Genomic DNA, 13,638 nt, shown 5'->3' with positions numbered 1-13,638 from the left:
GGTGCACGTGAGCACGTCCCACGGGGAAACTCCTCCAGCGACATGTGGGATTGAGTGTGCCTTGTAAATCCTGACACTCTCGTCAAGTACTTTTCTAGAGAACTGGAAAACAGTGTGTGAAAACAACTGTTCCCCTTGTGTCCCCTGCAACTCTGTGTGTTCTTAGTATTTTGGATCTTTTCTCCCTGATCGGTAAACAAGAATGTCTAATTGTTTAGATGTGCATTTCTCTGACTGTGGTGAGGCTGAGTGTATTTTACATGTGTTTGGATATTTTGTGTTTCGTTTTCTGTGAATTGTCTTTTTGTATGTTGGTTTCATTTTTATTGAGTTCTCTGTCTTTTAAAGTTGATTTTTTTAAGAGCTGTTTGTATATCAAGGAAATTAGCCCTTTGTCTGCCAGGGTTGTAGATATCCCCCCAGCTTGTCCTAAGTCTTTTGACTTTTGTGCATGGTATTTTTTCCACAGGAAAGTTTTACATTTTTATGTAGTCAAATATATCAGTCTTTTCTTTTTTGGCATCTGGATTTTGTATTCCTCACTCCCAGATTATGACGATATTCACTGGAGATTTCATCGGGTACTTTGGTGGTATTTTGTTACATCTAAATCTCTGCTTCTTCTGGAACTTGGCGGTCCCGCTTGCTTTTCCCAGATGGGCTGCCAGCTGTCCCAACACCATCTTTTTGCCACTAAATGAATGACCTCTTATTGTGAACGCACTTCTAGTCAGGTTTGACCCTAGCATTTGATGGCAGCCCCAGGCTCCCACTCGCTGCCCTCCCTTCTCTGCAGGTCACTGAGGGTGAGCCCAGCGTGATGTGGCTCTCGGGGCTGCATATCCCAGAATCCTACCTCACGGCGCTGGTGCAGGCCACCTGCCGGAGGAACGGCTGGCCACTGGACCGCTCCACCTTGTTCACACAAGTGACCAAATTCCAAGATGCCGATGCAGTGAGCGAGCGGGCAGGACAAGGTACGGTCGGCTCCTGATGGATTTTCAGCCTCTCGTTTAGGGTGTCCCTCCCAGAGCCACCCCCGATTCAAAGGGATGAGCGTCGTGTGGGCCTGAATGGGCCAGGCCGTGTTAGGAAGTCAAGCAGCCGCAAATACTGGCCGTCTGTACCCTGTCCCTGTCTTGATGTCTCTGAGGGGAGCACACATGCTTCTCTTCCAGGTGGTCCTTTGAGACCGTGGGCTGAAGCCAGGGGAGGCCTGACCCATGTTCACCCTGCTGGTTTCTGGGAAATGGGCTCCTGGGTCAGAATCAGGTCTTTCAGAGAACCAGCTCACCAGGCGGCTTCCCTGGAAACCTTAGGGGCTTGGGGCCTGGGCGCCAGACACGGATGGACTAGATCGGAAGCATTCAATTCTGCTGTAACTTCCAGTCCCTGGGTCACGGACTGTGCAAACTGGGGCTGGAAACTGCTGTTTACCGGGGCCATGTTGTCTTAGGGGACATTTAACCACAAATACCAAAGCACCCTTGAGCTCTTGAGAGGGGATTTATGGTAAAGATTCAGGGACAGCCAGGAGGCCAGCGAGGTCACTGAGGGACTGGCAGGTGTCAGGGCCACCACTCTCTCTGGGCCTGTTGACTGTCGTCTGCTCCTCTCCATGTTCCTGTGTCCTAACCAGAGACCACTTTCTCTGCCAGGTTTCAGTTTCCTGCTCCCCAGTCACTTGCTCAGAGGGGATGTGGGGTTGGGGTGGTGCCAGCGTGGGGGCCCAAGGCCGTCTCAGCCTGTGTGCCTTGCTGGTAGATGGCTGGGCAGAGGCGGCCACCCCTCGTCCATTTCACTGCGACCATGGGGGAGGGTCATGGGGTCTGCAGAGTGTCCCCTCTGGGCTGCTCCTCTCAAAAGGGAAGGTGGGCAGGGCAGAAATGCCGGCCCCCTCTTAGAAAAAGGCCTGAGCTATGTCTGGGGAAGGCCAGTCAGTCACCTTCCTGTGTGTCGGATACCTGCGTCAGAGAGCGCTGTCCCCCAGTGGAAGTTCTGGTGCCTCCTGTCAGCTTCGGCTCTCTTCCGGTGCCTCTAGGATGCTTTGTGTCAGGACTGTATCTGGAAGGTGCCGACTGGGACATAGAAAGAGGATGTCTCGTCAAGAGCAAAGCCAAGGTGCTGGTTGTGGACCTGCCCATCCTGAAGGTCATCCCCATTGAAGCCCATCGCCTCAAACTGCAGGTGGGAGGTCACGGGGCGCCGCTTCCCCGCGTCTCTGCCGACTGGTTACCCACCAGGCGGTTTCAAGCAGTCTTGCCTTAACAATGGGCGCTTGTCTCTTATGGGTTGGGGGAGCCTTTGGGATACCCTGACTGCGTGGAGTCACTCCCCGAAAAATGCACACGTGCACACGCGTCTCTGCAGGCTTCTCAGGGGCACAGATTCAAGGGCAGAAGCTGAGGTCCAGACTAACTTCCGGAGAGGCTCCTGGCTGCTCGTGAAATTCTGTGGGCAGTGCTGGAAACAGACAGTAGTTAGCGCTGGCGTGGATGGCATGCCTGCTGCTTTGCCCGGCCTGGATTCTCATGAGTGTGTCTGGGGGAAGTTAGCGGCCACGGGTCCTGTTTGCTTAGATGCAGCGCTGCAGGATGGCGCTTAGACAAGCCTCAGCCCTCCCGTGATGAGCCCTCTCCTCTCACTCGGGACTCCTCACGCACCTTTCCTTTGCAGAATACCTTCCGGACGCCAGTGTACACCACCTCCACCAGAAGGAATGCCATGGGGGTTGGCTTGGTCTTTGAGGCCGATCTCTTCACCACGAAGCACATTTCTCACTGGGTGCTGCAAGGGGTCTGTCTCACCCTGAATTCTGATTAACTCGCTGGCTGAAGGGCATTCGTGAACGATGATTGGTCATTTCTTGGGGCCTCTCAGGAGGCAGGAGGGGACTGACGACAATTTCCCTTTCATTTGAAATAAGCCATTTTAATCTCTTTCTGCATAAATTAACCTGAATGGTTTGGTTTTTGAAGCTTTTTTTAAGAATACAAAAAAAGTAAATTCAATACGAGAGCATTTTCTGATGTTGAGATTTCTTTTCCTTCTCAGAGGGAACAGTCGATTAAGCAAAAGTGCCTGGTGTGCCACTGGTGCAAGTGAGAATCCTAACAAGTTTTTAAAAGCGTGTTTTGGATGACCTGGGTCTGTTTCAGCAGATGCCCCTTTGGGGCAAGATCTGTCTGCTGAGGTGTGGGGTACAAGGCCCAGGGACGGGGTGGGCTCAGGCAGAGCCCCCCTTCCATGGGCTGGTGGTGCCGGGCACAGAGCAGAGGTGGCCAGTCACCCACAGCCCCTCCTCCCCCCTTTAGAGCCTTCTGGCCGGGCTCTGGCTCTGGCCTGTCAGCGTGTGGGTGAGGCCGTTGAGCTTGGTGTTTAATTCCTGCTTGAGCTCCTGCCCCGACCCTGCCTGGGTCTGTGTGGGGTTGGGCGCAACTTAGAACCCCAGGACCAGCAGCTACGGGGTGTCCCTTCCTTGTGCACGCCACGGGGCCCACCTGGAGCCCTGGCCAGGCCCGACGAGAGGTGAGCTGTGGCTTTCCTCTTTGAGGGAGGGGCCAGGCTAACAGGACACAGGGCCGGGGCCCAGAAACGAGCAAAAGTAGCTTTGCCAGCACTTCAGAGCACAGACCGCGACCCTGGGCAGTGAGAGGTAACGGGACCTCCTCTTTCTGGAAGTGAACCCCCCACCTTCCCAAGGGCAAGAATACAGTAGTAACAGGAAGGGGTGGATGAATCTTGCTGTTTCTCTTCCCCAACTAGCCTCCTCCTAGGCCCTCCTTCAGGTGGTTTAATAAAAGACACAGAACAGAAAGAAGGCAGGTTTAGAAAATAAAGTTTGTTGGGATCTTGAACATTTTGGATAAAACTAACAAAAAATATGAACACACATTCAGGTTGTGGTGAGATGAGGAATAACGTCATCTTATTTAGTCCCGTGACATACACATACAGCTGCTCGCTTACAGTGCCGCCCTGGGAAAGGTGTGTCGGGAGGTTACGGGGTCTCCGGGCTGGAGCAGAGGCTGCTCCCCACAGGCTGCCCTGGAAACCGGAGGGCTAAGGTCGGGGGTATGTGTGGCTCCGGCTGTGTACGCAGGCGTGTGGCTATCTGATTTCATTAGCATCGAGGAGCAATGCAGCCTGTGGCCTGCGCGCTGCCCACGCGTGCACTGAGCTACACGGAGTGGGATCAGAAGCAAGCCGTTGGGCACACAGGCGTTAGGCCACGGCGGTTAGTAAATACGTGTTGTGCAGCAGGGGGCACGGTCCTATTCTGGTGTCAGTGAGGGAGCAGGTGGAGCAGGAGGAGAACTACCCGTTGACAGGTCTGAAAAAAATTTGGCATGCATGGAAATTACAAACAAAACGAAAAGGGAGTGGCTGAGTTGTTCCAAGTGGCGATCACAGTGCGTGGACAGCCGGTGCGGCCGCCGGGCAGGCTTCACACAGTTCTGTCCGTCCCTGAGTGCTTCCTGGCAGCCTTGCCTCGGTTCACCTGGTCGACCGCCAGTGTCTCCACCTCGGCCTGGGCCTGTGGCGGGGTGGCGTGGTGGATCCGGTGTGCCACCCCCACGTGGGCCTTGTGCGGCTTCTCGCGGGCCGGGCTGTGCTGCTCGCCCGAGCTGCGGTCGGATGCGATCGGGGGGATGACCAGGGGCCTCTCTTTGACGAGGTGGACCTCGACCGGCTCCCGCGCCAGCAGGAACGGCGTGGGGTCGGGCATGGCATCCACTGCTTCCCGCAAAAGGAGTTTCCGGCTCTCGCCCCCAAATCTGTGGGCCTCTTCAAACTCGGGGTGCAGGGGGGCAGACAGGCTCTTCTTCATGCGGCGGCGGGGCGTTTCGGGCAGCTTGTCTCTGGGGGGGGCTGGCTTGTAGCCGGCCAGCACGGGGCTCCCGCACGGGCTGCCGTCCCAGGTCCCGCTGGAGCCGAGCAGCTTGCGCTTGGTGGCGTGCAGCTGCGAGGTCAGGTAGGCGATGGTGCCGGCCCGCTGCTCCAGCTCGCTGGACAGCATGTTCAGCTTGTGGCTCTTAACCTTCAGCTCCTCCAGGTACTTCTTCTCCCGCTCCCGGATGGTGTTCTCCAGCACGGCGATCATGGCGTTCTTCTGCTCCAGCTCCCGCAGCAGCTCGTGGTTTTCCTTCTCCTTGACTTTCAGTTGCGCTTCCAGTTCGTCACATCTTTTCTTCAGTTCGCTGCTTCTAGACGACCCTTCTCCTAGAAGGACGAGGGGAGGGAGCAGGTTAAGAGCCCACTGCGGACGCGGCAGGACGTCCTGAGTGTGGGGTGTCCTGCTCCCACTGAGGCCCGACCCCCGGGCACTGACGGGACCCTGCCTCCGTGTCTGCGCCCCTCAGTGAAGAAGGGAGACCGGGGCGGGGCTCAGTTCTCTGGTTTAGTGTATAAAAGAATGTCTCCAAATGTAAAAACCGCTAAAGCTGAAACAGGCAATTTCAGAGTTTTTGACCTCACCAAGTACTTAGGATTACAGTTAGCAGGTCACTTGTGTGCTCAGGTGATGGTTACTGAATGCGGGCTCCATGCAAAGCTCTGTTCTGAAGGACAACCGTAAAACGTCCCCATGTTTGAAGCACAAAAACTCTGAAGTGGCCGAGCAGACAGGAGGCCCTGGCGGTCGGGTGGGCACTTACATGCGTGGGCACCTCTGAGACGAGGCTGCAGGGTCAGAGATATTAAAGGACTCGCCACAGCTCCTCGGGGCGGGCAGGAGGCCGGAGTCCTGGGCTATGTGGACTGATGCTTGTTGGGTCTGACTTTTCGGGGTCCCCGGGAGGGAGCGCGTGGGCCTGAGCCCTCCTCCCCTAGACTCCAGAGCTGCTCTTGGCGGACGGTTGTTCCTGCAAATCAGAGCCTCCTGCTTTGTCAGTTCTCCTCCACTCTTCCATAGGAAGCTCTGCTCCACCTCCTCTGCACACATCTTTCCTAGATGTTTCCGTCTTTCCCCGTGAAAGCTGCGTGTACATTGCGCTGTGGCAACAGCGGCTCTCTATCACCTGAGGCAGTATTTGCATAGCTACGCTGAGCAGTCAATCACAAGGGCACTTTTTAAACAGATTCCTGGGTCCCCTCCCGGACTTTCCGAGTCAGAACCTCCAGGGGAGGGAATCCAGGAGTCTGTATTTCCCAGCTGTGTGCTCAGAGCTTCATTGGACGGGCAAGTTCTGCGTGCAACAGGGGAAAGCAGTGATTTCCACATGCGGAGGGCAGGTGCACTCTGGGACCTGGGAGGCTTTCTCACCACCTCCACGGGACACCCCATGCCAACCGTTTCCACAGGCCCCTGCCACCGACCAGGGGCTGATCGGGTGGTGGAGGCGGCCTTGGGACTCAGGGCTGAGACAGATTAGCCTGAGCCTAGAGGGGACAGAAAATGAGGATGCCCGGATTTCTGTGACAGATGGCAGGGGTCTCCAACTGGAGGGGAGTGTTCTGAGTCTCTGGCGGCCCAGTTTCTGGCCCAGAGGCTGTGGGGGCAGGGGAGGCACCTGAGGGTGGGCTCCTGTCCCCAGACCCCACCTCTAGCAGGAGACTGTAATACGACTAACACAAAGGAAACAGTGCTTGGCAGTGTGCTCGGCCGCGTGGAGGTGACAGCTGGGCGCACTCATGAGTAATCAGTGCAAAGCCTGCTGAGCACAAGTGGTCCTGACTCAGGCAGAGTCTACACTTTCTAAACCACCCCTCCGTTCTTTGTGACAGGTCACAGAGGCCCTGTGTTTATTCTTCTGTGCTGATACCTCGGGGGTCCTGGGGGGTCTGGCTGAGGGGAAGTGTTTGGGGGACTAGACTCTCATGACCCTTTGGGGGCCACCTAGGAATTTGATCCCTCACTCAGCCAATGCTTAGTAAGCACAGCCTCTGCTATCTGAGTGGGACGTAGGGGGGGGTCGGGCCCTACTCCTCTTTCTGGGTTAAATCGTACCTATTTTTTTACATTTTAATTTACATTTATCTTATTATGATTGAGGTTGGGCATTTTTCCTTTTATAAAAAATTTTTTTATTGGGGAATATTGGGACACAGTGTGTTTCTCCAGGGCCCATCAGCTCCAGATTGTCCTTCAATCTAGTTGTGGAGGGCACAGCTCAGCTCCAAGTGCAGTCACTATGTTAAATCTTTAGTTGCAGGAGGCACAGCCCACCATCCCATGTGGGAATTGAACCGGCAGCCTTGTTGAGAGCTCGTGCTCTAGCCATCCGGCCGCCCCCTATTTCTTGATTACAAACGAACACATATTGACCGTAGAAAATCAGAGAATCCAGAAAAGCATGTAAGAGGCATTCCAAATATATGTGTCAGTTGGAAGAAAATAAAAGCAGCTATTGTCCCTGCCCCACTGGCCCCCCGTCACACCCAGGGCTCCAAACTTCCCTCCCACTGTTTCTTAGGCCACGCGTTCACCTCTTACAGCGAATGTGTTTTCTCAGGGAAACAAGGGGCACCAACATATGCCCCACAGGAAACACACCGTTGCTGACTTGTGGGGAGGAAGTTCTTACCTGTCTCTTCTGAACTTTTGAGTGTCAGCTCGTATGTTAAATCTAAAAAGGAAAGCACAGACGTAATTGTGTGGTTACAGTATACTTCACCAGCTTCTTCGGCACTAGAGATGCAGCCCTGACTCCCACAATCAGCCCTGTTTCCTGCCCGGACAGAGGCGGCTGAGCCGGAAGCGTGAGGACAGCAGAAACTAGTAGCAGCAGCCACTGTTTTCACTAGGATTCCCAGGGAGCCCAGTTTTCCCCTAAAACATACCTAGCACCCACAATCAGCAAGTGGCTAGCTCTGTATGTTACACCTTGGTTATCAGGTGCAAAATGTGTTGCAAATTCTAACCACTGCACTTTGATCTTTTAAGTGCTCGGTCCGTGAAGAAAGGCTTTGCAGCTTTCTGCCCGGAGCGGAGTGTGTGATCCCAGAGGATGGGGTGCGGCATGCCCTCGGACTCCAGGAGGGTGAAATCCCCTCACTCCGCCTGCTGAGCCAGCCCCCATCTGACCCTGCCCTGGTAAGGGTTCTGCTTTGCACCACAGCCCCCCGCAGACCTGCCCCCACTCGTGGGGCCCCTCGGCACCTGTGCAATGTTGCTGCAGCCGCCTGATCTCGGCGTGCAGGCCCTTGAGCGTGCTGGCGTGCTCCCGCTGCAGAAACAAGACGTTCTTCTGTGCGCTGTGCAGCTGGTTCTCCAGGTTCGTGGCTGCCATGCTGGCATCCAGGTGACCTGTGGGAAATACCGACCCTGGTCGCTATCCCTGACAATGAGGGTCACCGGGTGGGTAAGGACGCTGCCTGCCTACTGCCCTCTTCGGCTTTGTGGGGTCATGGGCAGTGTGAGGCCCAGCTCCAGATAGAGGAATACATCAAACCCAGGACCCCGACTCCAAACCCTGGCCTCTCCATAGGCCACGTAACTCAACAGACCATGACCAGAAACTCTCGAAAGAGTTCTCTGACCAGGTACACACCGATTGCCACCCCACAGGAAAACCAGGCGCCTGGGACATGGGGTGAACATGTGCTTAAAATGGTGTCTTGACCTGGCCAAAGTGAGTCAGGGGAAGACGCGGGTGGGACTCGGAGGGAAGCCCCTGGATTTCAGAGCTGAGCCCCCAGTCCTTCTTGGGAACCTCCCCAAAAGGATCTCACAGGGCCACGTCCTGCAGGAGTCTGCCCCCCACTTTGCACCCCCCGCACCGTGGCTTCCGTCACCATCAGTCATCAGCCACTCACTCAGAGCCTCAGAGCCTCTGCCTTTACTGTAACTTGAGAAATGTGGTGAAGTCAGTCGGTCTTTCTGGAAGAGCTACCAGAGTAATTCAAGATGCGCTGCCAGCACTGAAAAAGGCAAGGGACCAAATGGGGATTGTTTGTTTATAAATGCTTCTGTAAGTGCTAAGCCTCAGAGTGCATTTTTCCTAATTTATTATGTCAGAGGCCTCGCTGGAGGAAACACCACTTCTCAAAGGGCTACCAGTATGTGGCTCATCTGTCGGATGGCTCTGGAGACGACACCCCCAGGTGCTGTCACCACGCTGGGAGGGCGACAGCCATTACTCTGTTATCTGTGAGACCAGCCACACAGTTACGCCCCAGCTCTGGAGCTCAGAATAGTTTGTCCCTGGAACTCAGGACACACGTTTTCATTCACATGAGAAAGCTTCCTGTGATCATCTCAGGCCACAGGCCGCAAAGGAAAACTGAAGAAATGCAGAGGAGGAAAGGGCGCGCAACGGGCAAGGCTGAGAAGGGGAGAAAACACTGACCCGTCCTGCAAAGGGACAAGGTGATGGAAGACAGGCCATCCATTCGGGGACGCTGGCAAGAGAAAGAGCAGCGGCTAAGGGAACACAGTGCCACCTGGGGTGGCTGTGATAACCGGTAAGCCTTGTTGTGGGAAGCGATCTGGCGCAGTGTGTCTGGAACCTTCAAATCATCATCCCTCCGACTTAGCAATTTCATTTCTAGGAATCCACCAGAAGGAGGCCATTACTTCTGTGTAAAAACGGTGGCTGTGAGAATGGTTGTCACTGCAGTTTAGTCAGAAAAGACTGGAAACAAACTCCAAGTCTGACAAGAGGGAACTGGTTGCATAAATGACAGTGATGTCTCTGAAACAGACTGGTCTCCCCAGGCAGTGACCTCTACCTGCGTCTGGCTGCACATGATGGAGGGGCTGAGTTTCCTTCACACAGCTCCCTCCTGGGAAATGCCCTGCCCCCAAACTCATCCCTGCTGTGACCACAAACTCCTGGGGGGCACTGCCCCCCAGACTGGGTGAGGTTATCCACTCCTGACCCTTCATGGCTTGTGATGGCCCGAGTGTGAGTGGGTCCCCACCTCCACACACTCCAGGCTGCTCCATAATCAGCATTTGTTAGACAGTGGGCCCCAGGGGCCGTCTGCTGAGTGTGGGTGAAGGGCTTTTGTTCCGTCGGCTTCCTGCTTGATTGACAGGCACTCTTCGCTGCAAGCAAACAAAATTTCCCAACAGTTTCCTCCAGCCTGATCATACAAATGAAGTGTGCCCATTCCTGCTTCTGTCATCTACCCTAGGGAGGGGAGAAAAAGGTAACAAGGCAGCCACCCTACTCCACCATAGTGTGGTATGAAATTTTATTTGTAACAAATTTGTGATTTAAATAAGTATTCACATCGTAACTGCTTTGGTGAATTGGCGACTTTGAAGTATACTCAAGCTGTAATTCATTAATTCACCGTTGTAACTGCAGAAATCCCAATGTGCCCTTGCAGCTGCCCATTACCACGGGCAGGCAGCCTCGAAGCAGCAGCACCAGGCACAGGAGCGGTGGTTCCTTAGTGTGCAAAGCCAGCAAGGGAGCCTCGATGACCGCTCCGGGAGCTCTGACAGCTGGACGACAAGGATTTTGCAACCCTGTGATATTTCACTTGGCGCTGGCCTCCCTTTTTTCAAGCTCATGTTGACCTTAGAGTCGCAAATGAGGAGGTTCTCATTTGCACAGGGCGTTCTCCATTTGTTGGGTATACACGAACAGGACAGGTCTTCTTGGGTCCGAGAAGCAAGTCCCATCTCCCAATGGTCTCCAAATTACCAAGTTATTTTCTCATCAGCTCAAAAGCTTAACAGTATCACTGACAGAGAGCTGCTGCTGCTTAAAAGGTGACATTTTAATTTCTTACCCTCAGCTACTGATGACAGGTAATCACCATAATGACTCAATCCTTCCAATAAATTGACATGAATGAAGCTATAGAAGCTGCGTCCCGTTTAGGCCCAGGAGACGCAGCTGAGAGACGCAGCTCATGGGAGGAAGAAACGGCGTCGGGCCTGAGAGGCTTACCTCAGGCTGGGTCGCTGAGATACTGTGGGGGTCAGAGGCGAGGAGGCGATTCCTGCGCTTCACTAGAAAGGTCGGTGTGATGGATGAAGGTCAAAGCGCAGGGCATCCCCTCCGGACGAAGAGGCCTCCTGTTCCAGTAAGGGCATTCGCCCAACCTAAGCTGATGTCACCCAGTCATGCAAGGTGACGGCCAAGCCCCGCACTTTCTGTGTCACGAGGGCACATCCTACCAGTTGTGAGCTCTTGGTGTCACTGCATTTTGTCTTGAGGCAATCCAGTTTCGTTTGTCGCAGAGAGCCATCGGCAGTTTCCCAGTCATTCGCTCCGCCAAAGGCAGTGCAGCCGGAGCCCTGGTCCTGCCCTCCCCTCGGAGATGCTGCCCAAAACCGCACAGAGGGGCGCCCCGGCATTGTCACGCTAGGGCCCCACCCGGATGAACGTGCACAGCTCTGCCAGTCTTCCCATAGACCTTTGGCAGAAGCAATGGGATGGGCACCTCAGGAGGAGGCATCCTGCTGAACAGGCGACCTTGATGTAACTCGGACATGAAGCCGCATATGTGTGTTTTGCCGTGGTAAATTCTCTAGGTTATTAAATTTATGTTTACTCTTCACTCTGTTCATAAAATTAACACCGGGAAAAAGGCTTTCCATTCCAAATTCTGTGGAGATGGGTTCTATAGAGATGGGAGCCTGGCCAAGACGGCACCCCGGGGCGAGGAGAAATGCTAACATTGTCCCCTGGGGATAACGTGCTTGGAACGACAGTTCTCGGACAGACTGAGCCCCCGACCTCACTGAGTCTGCTCTGGTGCAGCCTGAGGACAAATGTCTGTCAGTAGCTCAAGTCCACTTCTCCTCCTAACTCAAAAGTCATGAAGGCTACTGTTGATTTGTTTCACGCAGAAATTCAGATGCTTTCCCAAATGTATACGTCCATCTCAAAAAGCTCTGAAATGGGAAATGAGCACGGCACACGGCAGCTGGGAAGGGAACGCGGCATCCCCCAGCAGGGCGCCAGCCAGGGCGCTGTCACCACGTGGAACAGCACGGCTTAGGGGGGCAGGAGCCACCTGCGCTCGGCACCCAGGTGAGACTCGACAACCGAAAGGCACCCCTGCCCATGCTTTTAACACCAGCTAATTTTTCAGGACGTCAGGTGAGGGCCGGACACCCACAGAGCCTTTCTAAGGCACAGGGCTGCTTCATGATGAAAGGACAAGTGCCCATCGCACTGCATATGTGTCCTGATCCTCTGGATTCCAGGTCCCAGCCAAGAGCCAGAGCCACACACGCTGTCCTTGTCTCCCAGGACAGGCTGACAGGAGCCCTCCGGGGGCTGAGTCAGCGATAAGCTGTTCTCCGCTGGGCCACCAGCTGTCGGAAACAGCCCCTGGGTCCCAGTGGGAAGGAGCCCCAGCCAGACTCACGTCATCCCCCTTCAAGCACATACCTTCCTTTCTCTTTAGTGGCTCTCCTACACGCACGCACAGATCTTGCCTACGTTTTCATCTTCAAACACTACTTGGATCACGTCACAGCCCTTGGATGCTCTTGCGATCGAGCCACACCTTTGCAGAGGCCCCGCCTGCTCAGCCTGTCCCTTCGCCAGCCTCGGGTCCCATCCACATTGCTGTCCACCCCGCCCCAGCATTGGCCACACCTTCCCACCCAGGGCTTTTGCACACCTTGTTCCCTCTGTCTGGAATGCTCCTGGCAAACCACCGGCCGCCTCCCTGCCCAGTTCACCTCCGTTCTTCCTTCACATCTGGACTCACATTATGCATGGGCGTCGGATAATTTGCTACGGCTTCATAATGGTGCCGAGTGGCCGTCCAGCAGGAACTGCATCCCGTTCGTCAGAAAGCCTGGTGGCAGCACTGACTGGAACGGGACCTCACCCCACCATTTCCTGACATGCCAGAGGCAAGACGTTCAAGTACCCCTGGACCACTTTTCTTGGACTGAAAGAAATGGAACAGCTTTGATGGGAAAGGCTCTCACCATTTAATAATGGGAAATTTCTTTGTTCCTGTGCAATCAAAAGCAGACTTATCTCTTTGCTCCGCACAAAACCCATAGAAATAGGGTGATAATTTTAGTGTCTGAAAAAATAGCACTCCGGTACCCATGTGAGCTGTGAATTAGTTATAACAAGCTATTTTAGATTCCTGTCATGAATAAGTTATGACCTGTTCACATTTGGTTCTCTCAGGCTGTGAACGAACAGACCCGGAGTCCGCTGGCCTCCCTGAGTGTTTTCCACAAGGCCGATGGGCCGACAGGAGCTGCCCGGCTCTGAACAGACTGCAGGAGCATTGCAGCGTTTTGTGATAAGGACCTCGTGGCTTTTTTGTGGGAACTTTCTGAGCTGCTCTGGTGTCCTGCAGCTGAAGCACTGCCATCGAGAAAAGGAAGGCTGGCCAAGGGACCAAGGCAGCAGTGTGGTGATGAAATGTAGGAGAGCAGATGATTCCTAGCAGGGAGGGGGTTTTCCAAGTAGATCCGTGGACTCAGAAAATGATTTGAAGAAACCTTCAAATCAGCGATACCAACACCTCTTTCTATCGAAGCAAGAAATGGAAGCCAAAAAAAGAGTTCCTTAGCAAAACGGGATAAAAGCAGAATGGACAGCCTTGAGGTGTTAGGCTGTGTTTGGGGTTAAATCCAAACCCTATCTTGTCACCTAAATCATAATATCTAACTCATAGGGTTATTTTAAATGCTGAATGCAATCACTTCTGTTGTCTGGCATATGGTAAGTGCTCAATAAATGTTAGCTGTACGATTTT

The 13,638-nt window shown here is 54.1% G+C and overlaps 2 protein-coding genes across 2 annotated transcripts in view; one reads left to right on the top strand and one right to left on the bottom strand.

The window, feature by feature from the left end:
• DNAH10 (dynein axonemal heavy chain 10) overlaps nucleotides 1-13,638 on the top strand; it is a 125,750-nt gene extending 112,112 nt beyond the window's left edge. Inside the window, exons 77-81 of the mRNA XM_081037124.1 lie at nucleotides 797-977; nucleotides 2,042-2,187; nucleotides 7,886-8,035; nucleotides 11,753-11,936; nucleotides 13,062-13,638. Of these exons, the coding sequence (XP_080893250.1) occupies nucleotides 797-977; nucleotides 2,042-2,187; nucleotides 7,886-8,035; nucleotides 11,753-11,936; nucleotides 13,062-13,180 (780 nt within the window). The 3' untranslated portion in view covers nucleotides 13,181-13,638. The remainder of the gene's footprint in view (nucleotides 1-796; nucleotides 978-2,041; nucleotides 2,188-7,885; nucleotides 8,036-11,752; nucleotides 11,937-13,061) is intronic.
• On the bottom strand, nucleotides 3,822-8,242 carry CCDC92 (coiled-coil domain containing 92). Its single transcript, XM_081037125.1, has 3 exons — nucleotides 8,102-8,242; nucleotides 7,527-7,568; nucleotides 3,822-5,223 (listed from the first exon to the last, which is right to left on the bottom strand). The coding sequence occupies exons 1-3, from the start codon at nucleotides 8,229-8,231 to the stop codon at nucleotides 4,448-4,450; spliced, it is 948 nt and encodes a 315-aa protein (XP_080893251.1). The 5' UTR covers nucleotides 8,232-8,242; the 3' UTR covers nucleotides 3,822-4,447.

This window comes from Rhinolophus hipposideros (assembly GCF_964194185.1).
Source record: "Rhinolophus hipposideros genome assembly, chromosome: 24".
Taxonomy (NCBI): Eukaryota; Metazoa; Chordata; class Mammalia; order Chiroptera; family Rhinolophidae; genus Rhinolophus; species Rhinolophus hipposideros.
Note: the sequence above shows the minus strand (reverse complement) of the source record. Positions and strands in the feature narration are given on the sequence as shown.